The sequence below is a fragment of the Gavialis gangeticus genome, unplaced genomic scaffold, assembly GCF_001723915.1.
Source record: "Gavialis gangeticus isolate Ggan-Ray unplaced genomic scaffold, GavGan_comp1, whole genome shotgun sequence".
In the NCBI taxonomy this organism is placed as follows: domain Eukaryota; kingdom Metazoa; phylum Chordata; order Crocodylia; family Gavialidae; genus Gavialis; species Gavialis gangeticus.
In genome coordinates this window covers 248,912,312-248,937,156 of record NW_017729032.1, presented here as the reverse complement: position 1 = coordinate 248,937,156, position 24,845 = coordinate 248,912,312, and the positions used below count along the sequence as shown (strand labels likewise).

General features: G+C 43.6%; 1 protein-coding gene across 1 annotated transcript in view; it reads right to left on the bottom strand.

Moving 5' to 3' along the window:
- Positions 1-24,845, bottom strand: part of DCAF6 (DDB1 and CUL4 associated factor 6) — a gene marked incomplete at its 5' end in the record, with an annotated part of 184,359 nt that overhangs the window by 147,963 nt on the left and 11,551 nt on the right. Inside the window, one exon of the mRNA XM_019523908.1 lies at positions 4,428-4,489. Coding sequence (XP_019379453.1) covers positions 4,428-4,489 — 62 coding nt within the window. The remainder of the gene's footprint in view (positions 1-4,427; positions 4,490-24,845) is intronic.

The following is a 24,845-nucleotide window of genomic DNA, read 5'->3' as shown; positions in this document are numbered from 1 at the left end:
CGGTCACAAGCTGGCAGAGGGTAGGTTTAGGTTAGATATCAGGAGGCGCTACTTCATGGTCAGGGTGGCTAGGGTCTGGAACCAACTTCCAAGAAAAGTGGTGCAGGCTCCTACCCTGGGGGTTTTTAAGAGGAGATTAGATGAACACCTTGCTGGGGTCGTTTGACCCCAGTACTCTTTCCTGCCACGGCAAGGGGTCGGACTAGATGATCTTCTCAGGTCCCTTCTGACCCTAGAAACTATGAAACTATGCACCCCCCACGCCCCTTGCCTCCCCGCCACAGACTTACCGGCCAAACGCTGCTCTCCAAGCTGCCAAACTGCATTCCTGACCGCGCGCATGCTACGGTTGCATGCATACATGCAGTATTTATTGGTGACGCTATTGGCTACACCGGCCCAAAAAATCCAATTGCGAATAATGCTAATTTTCCTTTTATTGGTGCTGAACCGATATACAACCAATATATTGGTGCATCTCCAGGTCACTGATGAAGATATTGAACAAAACTGGCCCCAGAACTGACCCCTGGGGCACTCCACTTGGTAGTGGCTGCCAGCTAGACATCAAGCCATTGATTACTATCCTCTGAACCTGACAATCAAGCCAGTTTTCTAACCACTTTACAGTTCATTCATCCAACCTGTACTTCCTTAACTTGCTCACAAGAATGATGTGGGAGACCATATCAAAAGCCTTGCTAAAGTCTACACATATCACATCCACTGCTCTTCCAGCATCCACACAGCTAGTCATCCTGTCACAGAAGGCAACCAAGTTGGTTAGGCATGACTTGCCCTTGGTAAACCCATGCAGACTGTTCCTAATCTGGGTTTTCCACTTCCCATGGAAAAAAACAGAGAAAAATGTGTATTTTCCCCTTTACTCAAGGAAAATGCGGATTTCTCATTTTAACAGAGAAACCCATGGATTTTGCAATTTTGCAAAGAGCTGTCTGCAGACTGGCAGATTTCCAGCCTGCAAGGGGCTGGGAGGAGGGCAGTCAGGCAGAGGGCACCACATGTATGTAGATGCACATGGCTGCCATGCAGCCCGGAGAGCAGTTCCAGTAGGTAAGTGGGGGGGAAGAGGGCATTGAGGCCCCTATTGGAAGAGAGGGAGGGAGTTGGGCAAGTCTGGGGCTTTGGGCCCAGGGCTGCAATGCACAGCTTGCAGGGCCCCAGCACGGAGTAGGACAGGCCTGTGGGCAGTTCATCCAGGATGGGTGCAGGTGGGCCCAGCTCCCTGCTGCTGCACGCAGTCCCAGAGGAAGAAGGGGGACCAGTGCTCCCCGAGATTTGTGCACAGGGTGGCGTGGGTGTGGGCTGCAGGTTCCCACCCTGTTGCCCTCCTACAAGACCACCACAGCCCAGCACATGCGATGCAACACTGCAGGGAACATGGGAGAAGCTGCTTGCCATTGTGAACTCCACGCTGCCCTAGTGAGGCATCCACTGTGTACGCAGCAGCGGCAGCAGTGCGGAGTTGTGCCCCTCACTGCTGCTGTTGAGCATGCAGGGGGGACGTTACCAGGGCAGCATGGAGCTTGCAGCAGCAATGAGCTGCCCTGCATGGCCCCAGTGTTTCCTGCAGTACCAGGTTGGAGGCCCTGGGGAAGGGCAGCAGGGCAGGAGCCCACGACCACCCACACCCTGAGCACAGATCTGAGGCACTGGTGCCTACCACCCAGGAGTGTGCACAGTGGCAGGGAGCTACAACCCCCAAAACCTGAGCCTGCAGCAGGCAGGGAGAACTGGGGTCTACTTCGTTGCAGCAGCTGCTGTCTCCTGCCAGCAGCAGGGGACTGTGGACCTAGGTGCCTGGCCCCATAGTCCTGGCAGCTGTGGGCCCAGGACTAGTGGAGTTTAGCTGACAGAAGCAATTAACCTGATTAAACACTTTGCATGATTCACCACCCTTCGTCCAGAGTCTGCAAAGTGGCCAGCCACCATGTTGGGAACAAAGTACCAGATGACAGGCATCTGTTTGAGAATTTATTGGCATGGCATCAGCAGGACCAGGGGCCACTCCATCTCCAACAACAGGGGCAGAGGCTTGGGCTTAGTCTCAAAGATGCTGCGAAACATGCATACAGAAACCACACACTGAGGTATGTTGCTCTCAGTAGCATCCATGTGTGTCCTCAGGTACCTCTAGTGAGCCTCAAGACATTTCACAGCCATCCTGCTAAGCTTGTAGCTGAACAGTTCCTTCCAGGCATGTCGGGCTCCAGTGAACGGCTTCATCAGCTAGGGATTCAGCGAGTAGGCAGGGTCCTCAATCACTCCTCCACTGGGATGTCACACAGACCAAGGCAAAATGCTCTCCTCTCCATTTATTCAGGGGGGAGAGAGAGACCCTAAATATCCTGGCGTTGTGCACCTTGCCTAACCAGCTGGCCTTTACACATGTGAACCAGCTGCAGTGAACAGCCTGAAATATAATCAAGAAGTAGCCCTTCTGATTAATGGATTCCCAGCCACAGTACACGAGGGAAACGATAGCCATGTGTTTGCTATTGATGGCCCCAACGCAGGTAGGGAACACCAGGCTGGTAAAATTCTGCACAACATCCTGTGTGTCAACAAGGCATATGATGCGTAGAGCCATCACCTGCTGGATTGTGGGACACACCTCCCACTGCCTCTACAGTCATCAACTTGGCCACGCCAAAATGGTTTGCTGTGGACCACGTGCTACCATACAAAGATGACAATGAGCTTCTTCATGATTTAGGGTAACCCCTCATCACTGTTGGCCACTGCTGTATGCATGAGGCAAGCTCAGCACAGTTCTCCACGAAGGATAAGCAGAAGTTTATGAGACAACTGCTCATCATGACAAGCAGCTATGATGACCCAGTGCCACTAGTTGCTATTCATTTCCCTAGTCCAAAAATGCCACTGAGAAATTTGGAGAAACTCCCCAGTCTGCCTGGTCACAACGTGATGACTTGGGGCCAAAAGATCTTTAGGGCAGCAGTTGCTGTTGCAGACTAGTGTGCAGATATAGCAACAGACCCTCCATTTTGTGGCAGTGAGCGTGAGATTCTTCTCCAAAAGTACTGTTTCATCATTCTTGGCACCAGTAAAAGTAGCCATCAGGGCCCACCAACATCACCTTGCCTCATGAGTTCATGACTCTAAGCCAGTAAGGTCTTTAAGGTTACGATCACCCTTGGATCCATAGCAGCCAATGGTGGTAGAAGGTCCAGGTCATGATCAGTGGTGGTAGGCAGCATATATGCAAGGTAAATTCAGGCAAGTGATGAGGGGCCAGAGCTGTGCAGTGAATCACATGCAGCAAAATCTCACCCACACAAATTTCACCACCCACACACAATCTGAACAACCAATGGGAGCTTTATCCAACACTGGCAGAGTTCTGGGAACCAACAGACACTCAACCAGCGCCAGGTTTGTTAGTTTTTGTGCTCATTCAGACCACATGCTGATGGAAGAGCAGCGGTACATTCAGCTTCTCTTTAAACCTGTTTTGAAGGGTGACGTGTGGACATGCAAATCCTGTGACTTCTCCATTATGGAACAAGGAGCAGCACACCCAGTACCATGACAAATGTACTGTCTGCTTATAGTCTAATAGACACAAGATTGAAGTCTATAATAATGCAGGAGGAAACCATTACAGTTGCCATGGGAACTGACTTTGAATTTGTTTTTGATTTATGCAAGACACCAAATTAAACTCATGCATTTACACAGTAGTTTTTCATAACAGACTTTACAACAATCCTGTACTTTCAAAAGCTCTTGCAGAAGAATAGAAAGAGATACATGCATTAATAAGCCTGAATTTCTGCTCCACTGACAGGCTGGGCAAGACACAATCCTTTCCACAACAGACAAGTCTGCCGCCATGTCACTAAGCCATAGAATCTGCTAAGTCATAGGGCAATCAAGTGCATCTAACTAAACTTAGAGCTTAAGTAACCCTGCGCAGAGTGAGGAAAACAGACTTGCTGCTGCCTGTATTCTGACACTGTTGTCAGAAGCTGGAGCTGATGAATCCAACAGTACTGTGGTTGTGAGACTTGAGTACAGAAGAACTTGGCAGCTAGATATTGGAAAAGTAAAGAGAATTTTTTAAAGTTAAAACCTCTTCCTTCATTTTCCTGTTCCAAACCATGTTACAAGAGTCTTTTTTCCCCCCGTGTGACAGCCTAATTCACTGCCAAAGGAATGAAATAAATGTCTCCTTGCTCAGTTTCACGGGTTTTGGTAGTACTGTTTAGAAACTTTAGAGGAAACAGAAGATGAGGACCCAGATGCAGGTCTTAGCTAGTAGAGGTTTTCACTTTGGCTGTAAAATTATTTAATTTGCATTTTTCAATTTAGGCACATTTAGTTTGTTACAAGGACACTACATTTTCAAAGTTTTTAAAACTGAGATTCAAGAAATTACTTACACAGCCATCATGTACATTCAGCGTTGCTTCAAGTTTTAATCTTTGGATAAATTCTCTTCTTCCTGTTGAAGAAAAAAAAATGTTAGATTGATTTTAAACTATGATGTTAAAAAACATAAGCACTAAGATATTCTGGTGATGGGCACAACATAAGAACCTAAATAGAGCAGAATCTGAATTAAAGTCCCAATACAATTTCCACGGTTTTAAGTGTTCAAATAGAAAAAAACAACAACACGTGTTTAGTTGCTGTTCCACCACCTTTAGCACCAGTATAAAAATTCTGAAATTGACATGCTTCAAAACCAGCTGCCTCCTTTGAAATTACAGCACATAAAAAAAAAAAGAAAATAACCCATATGTACAGGTAATAAAAAAATGGCTAGAGTCTCATAACTGACAATTCTAATAAACGTAATACAGTTTGAGAGGCATAACTTTTAAACTGGAAAACCACAATCAATCAGTTTAGGTCTTAAGTCAAAAGTGGAACACGGTCCTAATGCTAAGAACATGACTAGAAATCAGACTTTTATAGGAACATTTCAGGCTGCTTGAAAAAAATCAGAGCAGCAAAGGTGAGTGGGTAGAGGAAGGAAGAAGGCTCTTCTCTGAAGTGCAGGCTTTATGCAGCAGGGTTCTATATGCTGTGTATTGATGTCCTGTATATTCATTTTCATGGTCTCCAGCCAGGCAAGGATTTAGAAAGAAAGGATTAGAAGGGGCTTTGTGTCATCAAGTCCAGTCTCTTGCATCTGCAGGTCATCATTTACCATCAGAATCTCCCCACATCGCTGCTGATGATCTGGAGATGCAAGAGACTGGACTTGATGGCACAGAAAGACAACTGACTCCTCTGTTTTTTGCTCCCTGCCTGGTGCTCCTGTTCAATCTTCTGCTCTGCTTTCTGCTTCCCCAACCCTATTTGCTGCTGTTATGCCACTCTCTCCACAGTCTATGTGTTGCACAGAAAGTCTGCATGTCCCATTAGTGGCACACCTAATGCAGGTTGGCTGCCCCTGTCCTAAAGCCACAGGTCAGAACAATGTGGCTCTTGTGACATGTCAGCAGCAGGGGGACTTTCTCCACACCTATGCTGGGCAAGAAAGCTGGGAGTTGTGCCTACATGACTATCGCTTCTCCCAGGCCCCAACTCCTTTGCTACAGTGCAGGAACAACTTCACTCATGGGGAGCTGAACTGGGACCCAGTATCTGCAAACTGCACCTCTGGTTGTGGCATACACACAGCTAGAAGCTGCCCAACCCACGGGCCATATTTTGCTGACCCATGCCCTAAAGCAGGGGTTTTCAAACTTTTTAAATAAGTGTACCCCTAGCAGCCCCCTTTTTGATAAGTGTACCCCTGGAAGGGGGGGTGGCAAGTGGCCGGATGCAGAGCAGGGTCGTGGTGAGCAGTGGAGGGGCAGCGGTGCAACATCTGTGCAGCCCTGCTCGTGCCCCACTCCAGCCCTGCTCTATGAGGCAGCAGCATGGGGTGGCAGCACTCTGTCCCCAGCCACCCCCCCGTGTACCTCCTGGGACCTTTCAAATTACCCCCAAAGGTATGTGTACCCCTGGTTGATAACACCTGCCCTAAAGCAAGCCATAGGTAGAAGCAGGAGAAACTGTCTGATTTCAACCTGAAAAAGGGACAAACTAAGGACACTTGTGGTAACAGACATACATTGAGACAGTAGCCTAAAGTGTTTCCTTCAATTTAATTCAGTGGAAATTCTCCATCCTTATAGAAAAGGGGAAAAGAAACCATGTGGGGCAGAAAAGCAGAGAAAGGACCTTCTCACATCTATACTTCTAGCCTTAAAAACCTGAACTAGACTAGGATAAGTCACTGCCCCTCTCTGTGCCTCTGTTTTCCCTTGTTGCTTTTACCTTTCTTGTTTACTCAGATGATAAACTTTCAGCAGCACAACCAAGCCTTATGTTTTCCATATTTTTAACAAAACAAATTTAGTTCTTAGTAGAAAGATGCCAGTCTTGTTTCCCTGGTAATTGTAGACAGGGCTATAATTTCAAGTGTCTGGGATTCCATACCGATGTAAAAGAGGAAAAAAAAATTAATTTTGATTCGCATTTCTATCTTTTGGCTCTGTTACATGCAGACATAGTATAATGGCATAATGCGGGAGCAACAAGTGTTTGAGGGATACAGGAACTGAAAAGGTGAAGCTAATCTCAAAGACAAAAAAGTGACTTTGCAGCACTGCCAAAGCTACTTAAGAGTCCTGGGATGATGTGAAAACTGCAGCTTTTGTCTGCTTTTAAAACAAACGTTCTAGCTTTCATAATTCAGAGAAAAGCTTGAAAATATGGATCTTAATGGCTTGAGGCAATTAATAAAGAAAATATATGTTTAAAAATCAAATGATGACCTGTGGGGTTTTTTGGGTTGTTTTTTTCTTAAATTTAGGGTTGACACTACTGTAGCTCTTAATCTGCAATTTAAGAACTAAGGATTACTCAATGTGACTAAATCATTAGGGTAAGTAGCCAACCCTGCACACCTGCTAGCCCCTACAAACAGCAAACTAGAATTTAAGAAAGTCAGAAATATTGACTTAGACGCAGTAGACTGTAGGAGAAACTTCAGCTGCAGGCAGAATAGTCAGAGTCCTAAAGATAAGAGACAAAACCACGTTTCACAGGAAAGTGAAGCAGCTCAGAAGCAGCAGCAGTTTTGTTGTTTCAGGAGAGAGAGTGTCCTTGTCGTTTATTAAGAATATCCATCTGCTGAAGACAGGTTAAAGCAGGCACGGGCAATCATTTTGGGTGGAGGGCCGCTTACTGAGTTTTGGCAAGCCATCAAGGGCTGCGTGACAGGCGGCCAGGGGCAGCTAAATATTCATTTTCTACATTTTTTAGGGGCCCCGCAGGCCGGACAGAATGGCCTGGCAGGCCGCATTCAGCCACCCTGGGGTTAAAGTGACAGATTGATCCTGCACCCCCTGCAAGAATATAACACTGCCCAGTAAAAGTCAAGAATATTCTTTTAACAATACCCCATATTAAACTTTCCAAAGGTCCAGGCTTTAAGCTTCCTTTTAGAGATCATTGTATTTAGAAGATAGACTATGACCCTGTCTAAACCCTACCTGCTACAGGAACAATCTACAGAATAGTTACGCAGTATTTCAGTGGTTTTGCTGTGGGGAGTGTTGATCATAGAGGCAGTAGAGATATGAAAACCATCCAAATCCATGGATCCAGCACATGAGCATCACATACAATATATGCAGGCAAGGTTCTTTGAGTAGATGTGATATCTTTTATTAGATGAACTGAGTAGGTGGAAAAAAGTTCTTGGCAAGCTTTGGGGTGCAGTCACTGTCCTTCAGGCATAGGGAGTGAACAGCAGAGATTCCCTGTGCCTGAAGAAGGGTGACTGCACCCAAAAGCCTGCTAAGAACTTTTTTCCAACTACTCAGTTGGTCTAATAAGACATCACATCTACTCAAAGAACCTTGCCTGCCTATGTTCTTAGACCAACATGGTTACAACCAAAAACCCCACATACAATACAGTATAACCTCATACATCCAGCATGCTTGGGCCCAAGCACTTGCTAGAAATGTGAAAATGCTGGATTTTTGAAACTGGCACAATGGCCAGTCATAGAGCAGGGGGAAGGGGGGCAGAAATAGCAGTGGCCAGTCCCAAAGCAGCAGCCGTATGCAGAGCGGTGGTACAGGGTGGTGAATGGTGGTAGCAGCCGCCGCATGCAAGCTTCCCCCTCCACTTCCAGGAGGGCAGGGGAGGGGGAGCAGCAGCTGGTCCTGAAGCAGCAGGAGGAGGTGCTGGATTTTTGGTATCCAGATTTACAAGGTTATACTGTATATGTCACCCACTGCAATTAACACCCTGAAAGTAACCAAACAACCACTATGATCCTGATGGATCATAAAAAGGGTGCCTATACGGAGGACTTTACTTTCTGGGCATGTCTACATATGTAAATAATGCAGCCGAATAAACTCCAAAGCAATTTGAGCTGAAGTAAACTACTCCCAGCCTCACCATCTACACATGTATTTAAGCACAGTAATTCACTCCACCATCGGATAGTACCTGTGTCTTATGTGACTATCCTATGCCGGAGTAAATTAATCTACTGAGACCTAATTGCAGCACATATCATAGTGCTTAGGATCGAAAGGGACATGAACAGATCATCAGGTCCGACCCTCTGCCCTCGGCAGGACTATATGTAGGCAGTGATGCCTTACTGCACAGTAAATAAATTTACTGTGCAGTAAGGAGCACGTGTAGACAAACCCAGTGTGGCCACTGGGGACTAGGTACAGATTGTTCAGTTAAGGACCAAGAACAATGGTCACAAATTGTAGCAGAGGATATTTATGCTGGGTATTAGGAAGAACTTTCTGACTATGAGGGTGGTTAAGCATTGTAACAGACTGCTTAGAGAGGTTGTGGAAAATTAATCCTCCAAAGTATTTAAAAACAGGTAAGACAAACACTTGACTAACACAGTTTAGTCAGAAACAATCATGCCTTGAGTACACAGCTGAACTACTATAAAACCTCCTGAGATCCTTTCAACCCTATTAATTCTATGATCCAGAATAAACTCCTATAGAAAAGTGATAAAAGACAGGAACATCCTATCACCAGCCGGAGAACACTTGTCACAAAACCCATCATGCCATCTCTTTTCAGAACCCTTATCTAAAATCCACAAAATACCTTCAGATGATTGGCCTAGAAACAGAAATTCATAGCCCTACCAAAAACTATGGACTCGAGAGATACTGGTTTTATGGTTTATTATATAATTTACTTTTCATTTCTGTTTCAGCTAACTCCTCTTTGCTCCACAAGTGATAACTGGCCACTTCACTTTTCAAATGATCAATTCATTAACTTAATTAGGTTAAATTAAAACAATTATTTTAACTTGTACTTAGGTTGGCCCATGATTTCTTCTTTCCCAGACCCAATAAAGGGCACTTAAAACCCAAAAGCTTGTTTCCTCTTGCTCTCTCAATTATACAGGTTGGTCCAATAAAAAAATATTACCTCACTTCAGAAAACTTGCTTCTCCTATATCCTCAGACAACCATCACAGTTACAGGAACAACACTACCACTGACTGTGTTTGCCAGCAAATGCAGTAAATGCATCACACAAAAGGGCACAAGCTTCAAGTTGGAGAGTTTAAGCTTGGTGATCATGAGGGAAGGCATCCTGATACCAATAGTAGTTGAGAGGGGGAAAAATAATAAAAGAAAATAAAACCAAGAGATTGCCAATAATTTAAAGCTATTTTTGCCCAATTATTTTTATTACTGTAATAACTTATACAAGTTTGATTTAATAAAAAGGCACTATGGGGGAGCAGGCAGATACTGCCAAGTTCTACCTCACTACTTTGAAGCATAAGCAGGAACTGAAATGTGTTTGTAGCCACTCTGTCGTCAAGTGAAAATGCATAAGGACACAGGCACAAACACGGCCCCAATGGACACCGCTAGCAAAAAGATTCCAAATTTGCATTAGCACCTGCACCATTGTAAGCTGAAGCTGCACAGACACACAAAGAAATGCTATTCTTCTGAAATGTTAGCATTTGTATCACCTTGCCTATGATCTTGGTCAGACTGGAACAAGAGAACTTCAAAAAACAAACAAACAAACAAACAAACAAACAATCAGATGTTCATGAAGTAATACTGGCAATTCAGATGGTACAATGTTCCCTTGTACCAATATGTCATTAGGGATTTAAGTGCACTGCTCAAAACAGCCATCATTCAACCTGAATGAAAAAGCTACAAGGGACCAAACATCTGTGCTTTTATTTTTTAAGTATATTTTATTTTAAAATATAGAGATGTTAACCACCACGTCTTAACCAAATTTCAGAATGGACGCTCACAATGTACTAACCCTTCTTATAGATATGGTGGAATAGAAAACACTGCTTTTTCATTAGAATATTTCGATTAGCCTCTGCTTTCAGAATTATAATAGCAAGACACCATCCTTCCTTTTGTCAAATGCTTAGTCACGTGGTCAATATTCATACTATTATCACCTCATTTTAAGCAACCATTCTCAAACCTGTTCAGTGAATACAGGTTTCACTCAGTCTGTGTAGAAATTAATTTACAGGCCTCCTGGGTCCAAAACTATAATAACAACTTCATATTTTAAAGAGTAAAATGTACATATCAAAATTACATTTTCTCTTTCTTTCTTTCCTTCAATTTATTCCTTGAATGTGTATGCACGATGCACCAGATAATCAAGTCCGATACATAATGTATTTTAAAAAGGAACTGATATGGTAGAATATTTAAACTGCAGCATAACACACTGGACACAAACATCTGATAATCCTTTGATGAAAAAGTAGTTTTCCATAAGTAATAAAATGGTAAATAATCCTCATATTTAAAATGCACATTCCTCCTATGCTGGAATATATAGCAAACTTCAATCTTAACACTGGGTTTCCTGGATGCAGTTGTCTACTTGAAACCTGTCACTTTTGCAATTGTTCAGTAACACATTAGGATTTTCACTGTGGATGCCCAATTCTTATCTTAGATTAATTTTGGAAATATTTTATTTAATTTTCAATTGTGAACTTTTTCACTACAAATTTCATTTATTATATGTTTTTACAGCATTTCAGCACCGTAATACCTCTATCTATGCAGCCTCTGGATGGTAACACTAAGTAAGTGTTAGATCATAATACATAGATTAGAAAATGCTTATTTCCCTACCAAAGGTAAATTCAGCACTTGGAAACAATACAGGTAGTCCTCAGACTTACAACACAATTGGTCATTTTAAGTCAAAATGTTGTAACTTGGAACCGATTTTCCCACAGGAAACAATGTTATAAATGGGGGATTGGTATCTGAACCAAGGCCCAATACCCTATTGTCCAAAAATAACCCAGAAATAACCCAGAATTTTCTACTCAATCAATTATAGATGAGTAATATAGCTACATCAATGTACTTATATTGCAAATAGCGATCATATTGATTGGGAATGACTTCTTTGAGGTGACTTTGCTGGACTTTTTGAAGGGTTCTTGGCTGGAGTCTTCTCAGGAGTCTTGTCTGCTTTCTTAAAGAAAGTGTCCAAAAAAGTTTGGATTGATGTTCTCCAGGGATATTAGCAACATAGCCATAGACTTGCTCACTGGCATGGCATTACATTGGATCAAGCGTTGTAAAGCTGAAACTGACGTCAGAAAGCTGAAACGGTTTTAATTTATAAACCTTGTAAGTGTAAAAAGATGGAAAGGGAAAGAAAATAAAGGCAAGACAACAGATTCTTTCACAGGTTTGCTTTCAACGTGATTTTTTTTAATCAGCTAGTAGAAAACATAAGTCAGCTATTTACCTTAATTACATATTTTTACTTTGTTTGATCCTTCTTTCTAGTGATTAGGTCCAGAGGCTACACCTGCATTGGCTTATAACTAGGGACCTACTTAACTTGCAGCGAGACAAAGTCATTTTCACAGCTTCATCCTGGTAGGAGGAGCCTATTTTGTAGGCATTTGACAGCAGTCCCAACCCTTAGCGATGACTGGCAGAGAGACCTTGGGGGGAGGAGGGACAAGGCAGCAGCCACCACCTTGATTGCTGGCTGCTCTTTGTCCAGCACCATCCCTCAGTGCTGATTGGCAGAGAGGCCCTGGGGGGAGGAAGGGCAGCCTCCATCTGGTCTGTTGTCCCCCTCCCAGGTGGGTTGCAAGGCCTGCCTGGGAGGGAAGACTTAGTAAAAAAACTTATTTTTATTAAGTTTTTTCAACAGATTTCACAGGCAGCCCCAGATTTCACAGTATCCACAAAATCCACGAAACAGCAATTTAGGTAGGTCCCTACTTATAACAGAAGTGCTCAACCCATAGTCCATGGTCTAGATCCTGCCCATGGCATCACCCCCTGCTGCCAAATTTCCATACCTGTGCAAAGCCTTGGGCCCTGCTTGCTGCACTCAGGGCAGGGAGATGGTGGAGCCAGGCCCCAAGGCCCAGTCCCAACAAATGGGGCCAGCCAAGGCCATGTGGGGTCCAAACCAGCCTGCACACTGACCCCATACCACTCATCTGGGCCATGGGACCAAAAGCTTCAGCATCAATGTCTCATAACTTTCCTAATGACTCCTCTCAATGTCACTTTAGCCTGCTTGATTCAAATTAGCAGGGAAGGGAGTCAGTTTCAACCAACGGACTGCATCTATACATGCATGGACATTTGGTTCCCCAGGGACAAGGAGCAGCAGTGCACCTTGCACCGTAGCTACTTGTTTCCGGGAAACACCTGTGCCATGTGTGCTTTGGCACATGGTAAGTTACTCTGGAGGCAGTAGGGAAGGCTGAGGCCAGCACTGTGCTAGCCCCAGCAGCCTTACCTGAGGGCCCTCCCAGGGCTGCAGCCATGGCAACTGCGCCAGGCAGAGCCTGGCTGGCACCACAGTGCTGTTCGGGGTGGCCCAGCTCAGTTTTCAGCAGCGCATGCTGCCTGTGCGTGAGCTGCTCCAGGTTTTTTTTCCATTTTTTTTTTTGATCCAGAGGTCAAAAAACCCACAGAAAAAAAACCAAAAAACAAAGCAGTGCACACATGGGCAGCACACCCTTGCAGCACAGACAACACCTGACTGTGCAGTATGTGGCGCTACAGATGTGTTTGCTGTGCCACATACCACACAGCTGCTCTCACCTGGATGCACCCAGGAGGGTCAAACACCCCTTACCTAAACTGTGGCCTCTGGAGGACACTCGCTAGACTTTGGCTTCTACTTTGAAACCTAAACCAACAATGAAATGAGGATTAAAAATCAACCTAAATCTTCAAGATCACTCTGCCTAATGTTTTCTGTGGAATTTGACAATGAAACTCCATCCCACTCTCCTATACGTAGTTACCACCCATTAGACAGCAATAGTAAAGCAATGAGAGCTTAATGAGCAAGATCTTAAGAACTTTACATATTTGAAATCTTAAACTGGCATTCTCCAAAGCACAGATGATTTCATGAACAAAGTCTAAAGATAAAAAGCTCATCTACGTCATCCAGAAATATAACTGAACTTTTTATTTAAAGTTTTACCATCACAGTATCAGAGATGAAAAGAAGATAACCCCTTGTCTGAAAAATACTAATAGATTCTGTTTGTCAAATGAACTCTCATTTATCTCAAGCTGATTTTTTCCAAGGCCAAGTGTCTATGTGCTAGCTTACCGTGACATTTGAAATGTCCTAGTTTAAAACTGAAACAGAGCCAGCATCTGTTTCCAATGCAGAGCATCTGTTAACTTATACCCTAAAAGCATTTTAAAGAACATTTTTATGGAACATAACTTTTTCACTTATATACTGGTCCTTTGTCCTGGACAAATCCTAGATCTTGGTCTGGCATATTTTTTAATCCATGACACAACACATTACTTCTTCAGTTGAAGGAAACCGACATTTTCTTAGTCTCTTAGGGCAGCAGTTGTCAACTGGGGGTATGCGTAGCCCTGGGGGTACCTGGACCAGTCCTAGGGGGTATGCACAGGCAGGTGGAGACAGAGCACCACTGCCTCCCAGAAGCAAGGCCAGGACGGGGCGAGGACAGTAGCACACCTCTGCAGGGTAAGACAGCTTGCACACAGCAGCCGCTACAGCCATACACCAGCCTGGTGAGCTTTCCCACCCAGTCCTGGTCCTGCTCCTGGGAGGCAGCAGTGATCCATCCCCGCCTCCCTGCTCCGTGTCCAGCCTCATGCCACCCCCACCACCGCTCAGTGTTCAGCTGTGCGCTACCTTCCCCCCCACCCCTTTCCCACTTGGTGTCTGGCTGCCAGTGGTACTTAGACTAAAAAAGGTTGAAAAGCCCTGTCTTAGGGTGTCTTCATATGTGCTGAAGGTGGTGGGGTGCACTTTAATTAGACCAGCTCTTCGAGCAGCACTTTAATTAGAGTGGCTCTAATTAAAATGCCTGCATCTCGTGTATTCAGCATCCTGCGTTTCAAAGTGGCAACAGAAGCGCTTTAACTAAAGTTTGTTCAATGAGCTTCAGTTACAACACCCCCGCTGTCATTTTGAAGTGCGGGGACGCTGAAACACAGGACATGGAGGCTGCTGGCTCACGCTAATTAGTATACTCCAGCAAACTTAATTAATTGATTAATCAAGTCAGCACATGGGAGCAGCGTCCCCAAACATCTACAGGCACCCTTACAATAGTACCCAGGACTTCAGACTGGTGATGATATAGTAGGCAAGTTTTCATCCATGGAGCTCAAAATTCTTAAAAATATGAACAGTCATAAGTTAGACAAGTATGTGTTAGCCCCATTCTACAAATGATAAAAACTGATGCAAAAAAAACACTCAAGTAACTGAACAACCACCATGCAGTGACAGTGTCAGGCATAACACCCAAGACTTCTGATCTCAATCATTTGACTCCCTTTCAAAACTCAATATTATGTTACAGCTCTCATTTTTAAATGCTAAATAAATGGGTTCTTTTCAATGCTTAAATTCATCTGCTTCATTTGAGATCATTATTCAATGCAAAGTAAACTGACCAAATTCCTTTCTATATTTTACCTACCCATGAAAGTATGAACGTTATTCATTAAAACAAACAAACAAACAAAAAAAACTTTATACCACTACAAAATGACCTGCTTGACATTTTAGTATACAAATAACTTTACTACCCATACACAACCAAACTGCCTTGGTGTTAACTGAACATCAAGTTCCTACAGTGCAGCCTCCAAAGTGTTAAAAACATTTGAAGTTGGACTTGTTAACAGTATTGTACAAACAAAACCTTAAGGGACAGTCTGCCCTGAATCACATCCCAGGAAATCTCACCAAAGCCCAAGGACTCCCAGAAAGTAAGTTAATACAGCATTTGACCACAGAGAAGAAAAAAAACAGACAGAGGCAGATATAACACAACCACTGAACCAGATGTCATTTTTATATATTTGTTTGATTAACAGACTTAAGTGTTTTTTGGAAAAAAGATTCCTTTTAAAACTTGCTTCTGTTCATTTATCAAGACCCAATTAACATCAGTAACAGCAAACAAACTAGATTTGTTTGCATCAGTAGTAGTGTCCTTATTCAACTTTCAAACATATCAGAGTCTAAAACAGTCCATAGGCTAAATATAAACTTCCCTTGTGTCTCTGTCACTGATAAGGTTACAGGCACTTAAGTTTTAAACTGAAGTAAATACAACATAAGAGACAACCTATCCATTTAGCTCTTCATTATCTGACACTTAGCATGTTATAAACTTGAAAAAGTACAAGTGAATTTAACCCTTGTAAGTAAAATGAAAGGCCATATTGTTCACCTTGATAGTATTGCAGTATTTACCTTGTGGAATTAAAACAGACGCAGCTACATGACATGGGAATTTCAAGTTATCTGTTACTAGCAAGAGTAGTTTGAGGCTGCATTTTTACACTAATATGGTATACATTCTCTTAAACGGCTACTACCACCTTTAAACACTGATGGGACTCTAGGGGAATGTTCATTGTGACCGAAATGAAAAGGGAAGGAAAAAAAAATAATGGAAGGGGGCAACTCAAGATGATAAGACTCTGAAAGTCTATTTTTTCCACCCCCAAAAATATTCAGAACAGCATACTTCTTGACTCAGTGAAGCACAGTAATCAATATGCACAATTTGTTTCATCGGCATGCCTTTAAATGACTGGCCGCGTAAACAACTTCAGATTCTGAAATGGATACCAGCTATCTATTTCTATGCTTATGTTGGATGAAAACAGATGCATTCAGAGCCATCTTCTCTTGTGCCTTCACTGTTAACTGCTGCACTGTGTCAAGGGAAGATTTCCATGCACAGAACATAAAGAAGTCATGCAATGTTGTACAGTGACTAAAACAGTCTTGTGCAGCTGTTTGTTGTGGAGTAGTGTATGCTCAAATGTGTCTTTGGATTTTTTTTCTATCAACCACCATTATTTTTTGACAAGTCTTTACCTAGGTTTTATATCTGTAGGTAAATTAGCACTGCTAATAAGGAACATTGACTTGAGGTCTACATTTTATACTAGACTGATCTCAAAGAAACTGCTTCACTCAAGACACTTGTAGAGGATGATGACTGTTAATGTTTTGCAAACTACTAGACTTAGGAACAAATAGTTACACCAATCGAAAAACAGAATTCCATTCACAGGATCTGACAAAGACTATAGCCCAGGGGTGACCAACTTCAGCACAAGTGCCCTAAAGTGCCCTACGTGGGACTGGCAGCCTCGGTGAGTGCCATGCAGCAAATCAAGGAGAGGACAGGAAACAAACAGTGGCAGATAATGCAGCAAGCAGAAATGAGAGCAGGCAACTGGAGAGGGAGAACAGGGCAGGGAGCAGAAAGCAGAGCAACAGCACTCTGAGATATATTATTATCTAGATCGGTGAGAAGAAAAAAAACCCACATTTGTGAATGTGTTATACCATTTACCATTCAATTACAGTTATTTTTCTGTAAAATGAACTTAGCCTAAGAGTTCAAGCCTTCCCTGTCAACTCAGACATTCCTTTTTAATTTCTGTAATATTATTTGCAAGTATAATCTTCAGATCTACTAGCTTGTAGCATCTTGAAACCAGAACAGATAGGACTGAATAGAAAGAGGGCCATCCAGGGGAAATCAACATTCAATAGCCCTATCCCACTCAGACAATGGGACTGCTACCAGCAATACCATTAGCTGTTCACTACCTGCCCATCATTCATTAGGAATGATGAAGCAAAATCTCCAGTAGAGGAGAAATTAAAAAAGAAAGAAAGCGCCAGAGCTCTTTCAAGAGAGAGTTTGCTAAGCAGGGGCAGGCATTCCAGCACTAGAAACATAAGACAGCTGGAGCAATGGCAAGAAAAGCAAGAGGGGAGTTTTGGCCTTCCTCCAAGGACCCTTAGGAGTGGTAAAGCTCATAGATGGGGGAGCTGGAGTTCAAATGTAGTATTTACTCCCATACCCCATGCACCTTCTTCCCAAAAACAACCCTCCAAAACTGGGGTGCGTGTTTTAAGTAAGGAAGCCGATTTCTGCACCAGAATGGAGGACTGAGGGTGCTGGGATGGCTGCCAGGAGCTGAGAAGCAGCTATGACAGGATTAGACCTGTAGCTCTTTAGCTACAAGGAAAGGGCATGAAGCTGAGGAGTGGATTCTGCCTCCCTGCATGCAACCATCATTCAATCCCAGTGAGCTGTGATGTGTTAGTTAAGATTCAGGGGAAAAAAATTCTTTATTTTACCTTCCCAAAAAAGACAGCATCTTATTTGGGGGTGCATGATATGCAAGTAAATATCACATTTACAGTTCTGCTCATGTACTGTATAGCTCATGTACAGGCTAAAAGTAAAGTGTATATGTTTAAGGAGTGCTTTTGCATAGATAATTTTATTTGAGGACTTGAAGCAGGTAAAACAGAGTTAAACTATAAGCCAAAGAACTTGGAGGTAGAGCTCTGAGGGAAGCATAAGAGTGACTAAGCAGGCTCAGGAGATGAGAGCTTTCATTTCAGGATCTAGAACAGTTGAACTGAAGAGTCCCACATCGGATGGGATGGGTGGGGGGGCAGGGAGACAAGGAGTCTGCCTCCCCAGCAGTGTTCCTGAGAAGCCACAACTAGAAACAGCATCTGGAAGCTGTCCAGGCCCAGCTGGCTTAGAAATACAAGGAATCCAAAGGTTGTGTCCAATTATAACAGTCTGGTGACCATCTACTACAGGAATGCAGCCAGGACTGGCAGTCTTTAACTATAGCTCAGGGTTTGTTTTTTAAACTTATTTTTAAAAATAAGTTATCTTAAAATTGTGTATATTCATCCTAAGAAATTACAGAGTTTATATTTAACTCACAAAGGGCTTCCGGTTAGAGAAACAACACTTCAAAGGCCATTATAGATGTTTTAATTTACATCAAGCTGAACTGCAGCCTAGTACTGAACAAAAGTGGAGAATGGTCACCCAACATAGCTATGACAAAGGGATATATCCTGGATAAATATTTTTAGTGTTGTCCACATTGTTACCAATACCCTAGTCCAGGTGTGCCAAACACCTGGCCCACGGGGCGTCTTACAGGCTGGACCACCCACCTTCATGGGCCGGATTCAGCCCACAGGGCTTGTCATCACAGCTGCCAGAGCCCCAAAAGTGACAAGTGTTAACCTGCATAGGTGCCAGAGTTGCCATCTCAATGTAGCTCCAGAACCTAGGGAGTTAACATAATTTGTCTCCCCCACTTGCCCGTCACTGGAAATCAGGGGTTCTGGTCACCTCTAGTGACTAAAATAAGTGACAGGGAAAAAGGTGGACAAGCAGCAGCTGTGTTAACTCCCTGAGTTGTGGAGCCTGGCCAAAACAGCATCTCCAGCAGCCAGGGGGATAAACACCACTGTCCCTGTTCACAAGTTATTCAGCCCCCAACTCCAATCTAGATCTGGCCTGGAAAAGCCCTACAATCTGAATTTGGTCCATGGGGCCAAATGAGTTTGACACCCTTGCTTTACTCCGTACAGACCTTGCAGGAACTGAAAATGCTTGAGACCATGCTCAGATCAAGGGCAGGAAAGGATGATCCTCCAGTGGCTTACGCACACTGGCTGACCTGTGAGCAGTAACATTAATACTACTCTAAAAAGGAACTCAATTCACCTCTTCTGAGGACTTCCACAGTTGCAAGGGATGGGGAATGAGGTGTACAGAGAAAAACAAAAGTTATGTTGAAACCATTAAAATGACTTGGGTACTCTGCTCTGGATTCCAGGTTCCAATCAGGCAAAGATACAACAAGATTTTTTTTTCTATACATACTTGCCCCTTAGTAACATCCTGGAATTGGCAGTGTGTACAGATAACACTGGTGACAAGCCCCAAGTGTAAGCAAAGGCAAGCTGAGGTTTGCACCCACATAATATACATCTCAGCTTACCTTTTCTCTTCTTTGGGGTTCACAATCTATACATACAGCTGCATTGATACTTATGCCTTAATGCTGTCACAGGGGTTTTCAACCTTTTTAAATAAGCGTACCCCGGTGGCTGGACATAGAGTAGGTGGGGGGGATGGCATGCAGCTAGATGCGGAGCGGCAGGAGCATGGGGTGGTGGGTGGCAGTGGTCGCTGCTGTGTGCAAGCCCTACCCCCCCGCATCCAGCCAACTGGGCGGCGTCTGTGCAGCCTGGCCGCAGAGGGGCACCACTGCCCTCACCTACCCCCGGTCCTGGTCGGCAGTGGCATCTGTCCCCTCCCACACACGCGTACCCCCTAGGGCAGGGGTTCCCAACCCCTGGGCCACGACCCAGTAATGGGCCACAGAAGGTTAGCTACCGGACCAGAAGTGACCGTGGACCAGCAAACCATGGACTGGAAATGACCGGCATACTGTGGACTGGCAGCCAGCCCACAGTATGTGGTTGGCTGCCAGCCCACAGTATGCCGATTGCCAATCTACAGTCACTTTTGGTCCACGGTTTACCAGTCATCAGAATAAAAGAGTTGGAAACCCCTGCCCTAGGGCATACAAAAAGTGAAGATCACTTTAAGTAAGTAAAAGGCGCCCCAGGATCTACCACCTCCCCCTCCCCCCTCCAGGCTATGACCCCAATCACTCAGCCTGGGCAGCAGGGACCATGGCTCAGCCTAGCCATTTGCATCCTGCGGCTCCCAGTCGTGCAGCCTCTGACAGACTGAGACAGACTGTCAGAGGCTCCACAACCGACCAGTCAATCAAGATAGATTGGTTGGTGACCACTGCCCTAGGGCCTTCCCGCATACCCCCAGCTGACAACCCCTGCTGCATCACAACTATTCTCAATAGGGTTACCGTACGCCCAAGTTTTCCCAGACATGTCCTCTTTTAGGGCCCTCCCATCTCCATCTAGGCAGTTTTTTTTAAATATCAACAAGTGTCCAGGATTTTTCTCTGCCTCCACTCAGCATCAAAGTTTTTCCTGGCAGTTCCTGGTTTGCCCCAGCAAGGAGCTGCCTGGGGTTGGGGGAGCGAAGGAGGGCAATTGGAGGCAGGGGCATCACATGCATCTGTGTGCACACCCCGGCAGCTGCAGGCAGGCAAGTCTGTGGTGGGCAGGGGTTGGAGGGCCAGGGCTGAGGACTGTGTGTGGATGGATGTGCAAAGGTGCCTGCCAGCACTAGGACTGCAGCAGGGCGGGAAGCTGTCTGCGCCTCCAGCAGGAGAATGGTGGGGGGGGGATCTTCAGGAGTAACAGGGAGCTGCAGGTCAGGAGTGAGGGGTACTGGCAGGGTGGGGGCAGGCAGGGGCTGTGTGTTGAGAGGGGCACCAACAGGGCGGGGGGGGGGAGGCTGCAGGTAAGGAGTGGAGCACGGGCAGGGCTGGGGGGATCTGGTTTAGGAGTGAGAGGCACCAGGGGGGTAGGAACTTATGGGTCAGGAATGAGGAGTATCAGCAGGGACATGGGCTGAGGGTTGGGAGTGAAGGGTACCAGCATGGTCTCGGGGGCGGGATACTGTGGGTCGAGAGTAAGGGGCAGCAGCAGGGCTGGGGCGAAGGCTGTGGCTTGGGAATAAGGGGCAGGGGCAGGGCACAAGCATATCACTGCCCTTCCCCACAATCATATTACCACCTCCTCTGCCACAGGTGTCTTCTTTTTTGAAACTGGAAATATGACAACCCCAATTTTCAACAAGATAAAACAACTGCTAAAGATTTCAGTGGAAAAGACCTTGGAAAGTAATCCCCCACATCCTGAACACCTATTTTTGCAGGACATTAATAAGACACAAGATCACTTTCAGAGCTCAGAAAGTAACAATACTGTATTGCAACAACCTAAACTTTACTGGATACAGATCAACACAAGTTGCCAATTGTAAACAGACAACAGAAATAATTAAACTGGGGAAGGACTGTAAGAAAATAAAACCCAAATCTCTCTCTCAAACCATCACCTCATTCTGCAATGCAAATCTGGCACACCAGTTACCTCTGCAGCAGGAGACAGCTTTCATGTATAGAGGATTCATTACTACAAGATCAAACTGCAACTAAACTATGAAGCTGTCTCATATATTCAGTATAACACGGTACAGACAGTTATTTACAAAGGAAATCATCAGTTTGAACAAAAAGCTCTTTTAAAAGTATACATTGAAGACTCAAGGGAATGCTGGCCCTAAAACTGAAAGACAGCAAAAATCTTGAAAGTCTCCAGACTTTCAACATAAGTCAGAAATTTAAGCTTGCAAAGATAACGTTTTCATATCTCAGGACTGAACAAAATATACATACATCAGAGCCATGCCTGGATCTTCACCAATACAATCATATTAACACTGAAAGCAGTCATTGGTTAAAGCGCTGCATCAAGAATTGGAAATATAATCCTTTAAAAAAAATAGAAAGTACAAATAAACTTGCAGAATTCAGCATGTGTTAAGTCACAGATGAGAAAAATCATTGCCCAATTAGATAAACACATTTGCCTACTGAGTTTTCAAAGGACAAAAAAAAAAAAAAAAGACAACCTGTAATTGCTTCAATGATTTCTTTCTATTCCACTCAGGTGGGATTTATTTATAGTGAGGCACTGCGTGTGCTACAGTACTGAGAAGTCATTTAATGAATGCTTCTGGCATGTTAACAATAGGAAAAGCAGCTGGGGAAAAAAAAGTTGTGCACTACAAAAATCAGAACCTTCAGCACTTAGAAACCTAGGTCCCACTGAGTTTCAATAGTATTTGTACTAATACTCACATGTTTCTGAAAAATGTGAAAGCTGAAGTGCTATAACCTCATTTGGGAAGTAAGGATTCCTTAGGATGTTATCTTTTATTAGACCAACTGCATAGTTGGGATACAGTTAGGCAAGGTCTCGAATGAAAGGCATTGTTCATCACATGACCTGATGAACAAAGCTTTGCATTTGAAAGGTGATCCGATGAAGAATTATGATGAAGCAGCTTGTCTAGATTTGCCCCAACTACGCAGTTGGTCCAATAAAAGATACCACACTAAGAAATCCTTGCCTCCCTTTTGCATAATTCCTGGACCATAACAGCTATATCACTCTAATACATTTCAGCATCTCCCACATATTGGAAAACTACTGCAAATACATGTGTTGAGGTTTCCTTCCTTATCCAGCACATTTCTAGTATTTTACAGCTTCATTTACATAGTGCCATTATCCAGAAGGAAGCGTAGAGTTCTTTGTAAGTAACACTAAATACCACTGAAGTACATAGAGGCAAGTGCAACATCAGCATGTTGGAGGCCAAGGGGCAGGATTTTAGCAAGAACCAGAGTGGTATTTTATAAGAGCTGTATGACACACCAAGATACATTAGCAGAGTTAATCTGAATGCTCAAATTGTCATTATTAGATTCAAAACCACACAAGGCAAAAATAATGTTGACTGCTACAAGTCTGTAGTTTATGTAATCTGAACTCTCAGAATCTAGGTGGTATTACAGAAAATGCAACAAGGCCCCATGAGGCATACTACAGAAACATTTTTCTTTTTCTTCAAATTAATGTCAGTATATTAAGAGCTGAGATAGTATCCCATAAAAACCTAAAAACTATCTTAGAGTGAAACTCACCTATTATTTTTGTGAACTAAAGGTACTTTCACTGGGTTTTAATAGAATGAATGCTGATATCCCACAATGCTTTACCTTGGATCAAGATGCTATCTGTACCCAATTCCTTTTGAAAATTCTTTACACTTTTTGCCTGTTGTTGCTCATGGTAAATATTTTGTATTATACCAGCTTCCATATACTATGATCTGAAGCTGCTTTGTGAAGATCGCACAGAGGCACTGCAGGAATCAAGAAAATACTAAAAAGCCAGTCCCACCAAAATTAAATATTCACAAAGAAACATAGATAAATTTTAATAGCAAATTTAATAACAAAATACAGATGAGATACAGGTGACCACATATCTTAAGAGTATATCAAGCAAATAATTCATTCTAATTTGGATGAATGCACATTTTAACCGAAAATCTTATGAACATTTGAAAGAAATTTAAATATAAAGTCTTTAAGGCTTAAAAAGCATCTAACATGTGATCAGCCTGTTAAGGGAAAGGACTTCTCACCTAGGTTTCCAATTCAGTTTTAAAAGACAGCCTATCTTAGTTCACTGGCAGATGAGCTGTTCAGCTAGAACAGTAGTTCAATGCTGAAGAGCAAATATTCCAAGGTGAACCCAGATTTTTAAACTCTATTGCCTGACTCAATATCAAAGAGCTTACTAAATAAGGCCCAAATTGTTAAAAGTGTTCCCAATAGGTTCTACTCTAATTAATATGTATATGCCTATTTTTATCTCCTATTTAAGCTATATCTTGTCCTAAACCCGATCTAACTGGCTTAAGACCACTAAATGTACTCTAATATAAGCAACCTACTACTTTTGACCAATCTTGCTCACACTTTCTAAAATTATTCTCTCCTTTGCCTCTTTCTCTTACCCACCCTTTGATCAAGTAAACACAAGTAAATACGATGTCATATTCTTATTAAGCAGCTTATGGCCTATTACAGTCTACATTCATAGAAACCTCTCTCACTAAAATTCTCTTTCAAATTTGTCTTTTTTTCCATTCCCTTTTCTTCTCTCTCAAAAGCCCCCAACGTTGATCCAAAAGCAGGTTCTGAAGCAAAGTTAACCTCAAGAGCAGTGACACAACTAGAGTGGGGAGGCCAGGTGGCACTTGGTGGGGAGGGAGGGATGGCTGCTGCCACATAACTGCACTTGTGGCACAGCAGCAACTGGAAGTCGCCACTAGCCAGGTGTGGCAGCTGCCCCGGGGTGTCTGGCTGCATCATTACACCTCTGCTCAAGAGTTTCAAATGTGTGTTCAGTTTGCATCCTTACACATACATGGTCAGAATTTATCAAGGCTTTGCAGCCTGTGAACTTGGTTTCAGTATCTCCCTAAACAAGTCTTTAAAATAAAATGGTGGCAACCATCAATCCTCCTGGATTATGGTACATGCATGAGGGCCACCCAGACCTTCAATGTATATGCCGAGTCCGGAATTTCTGGAAGAGTGGAGGCTGCCAGACCTTCCATCCTCTCTTTAGGCCACTCAGATAGAATCCGAAGACCAGACTGAGTCCAGATGTTTGATGCCTCCATGGCTTAACTGTGTAAGTATCTGGAAATTGAATCCAGGTCTCCTATATGGTAGACAAGGATACCACTAAACCCATATAAAAATGCTGCATTTTTAAACAATAACCTCAATGAAAGGTTTATTCGCATGCAGTTATACTCACGAAGGCATGAGTGGAAAGGGTTTGAAAAAGTCGCACATTCTCTATTCTTAGGAAATCACTCATCTCCACTACCTACAGAAATTCAA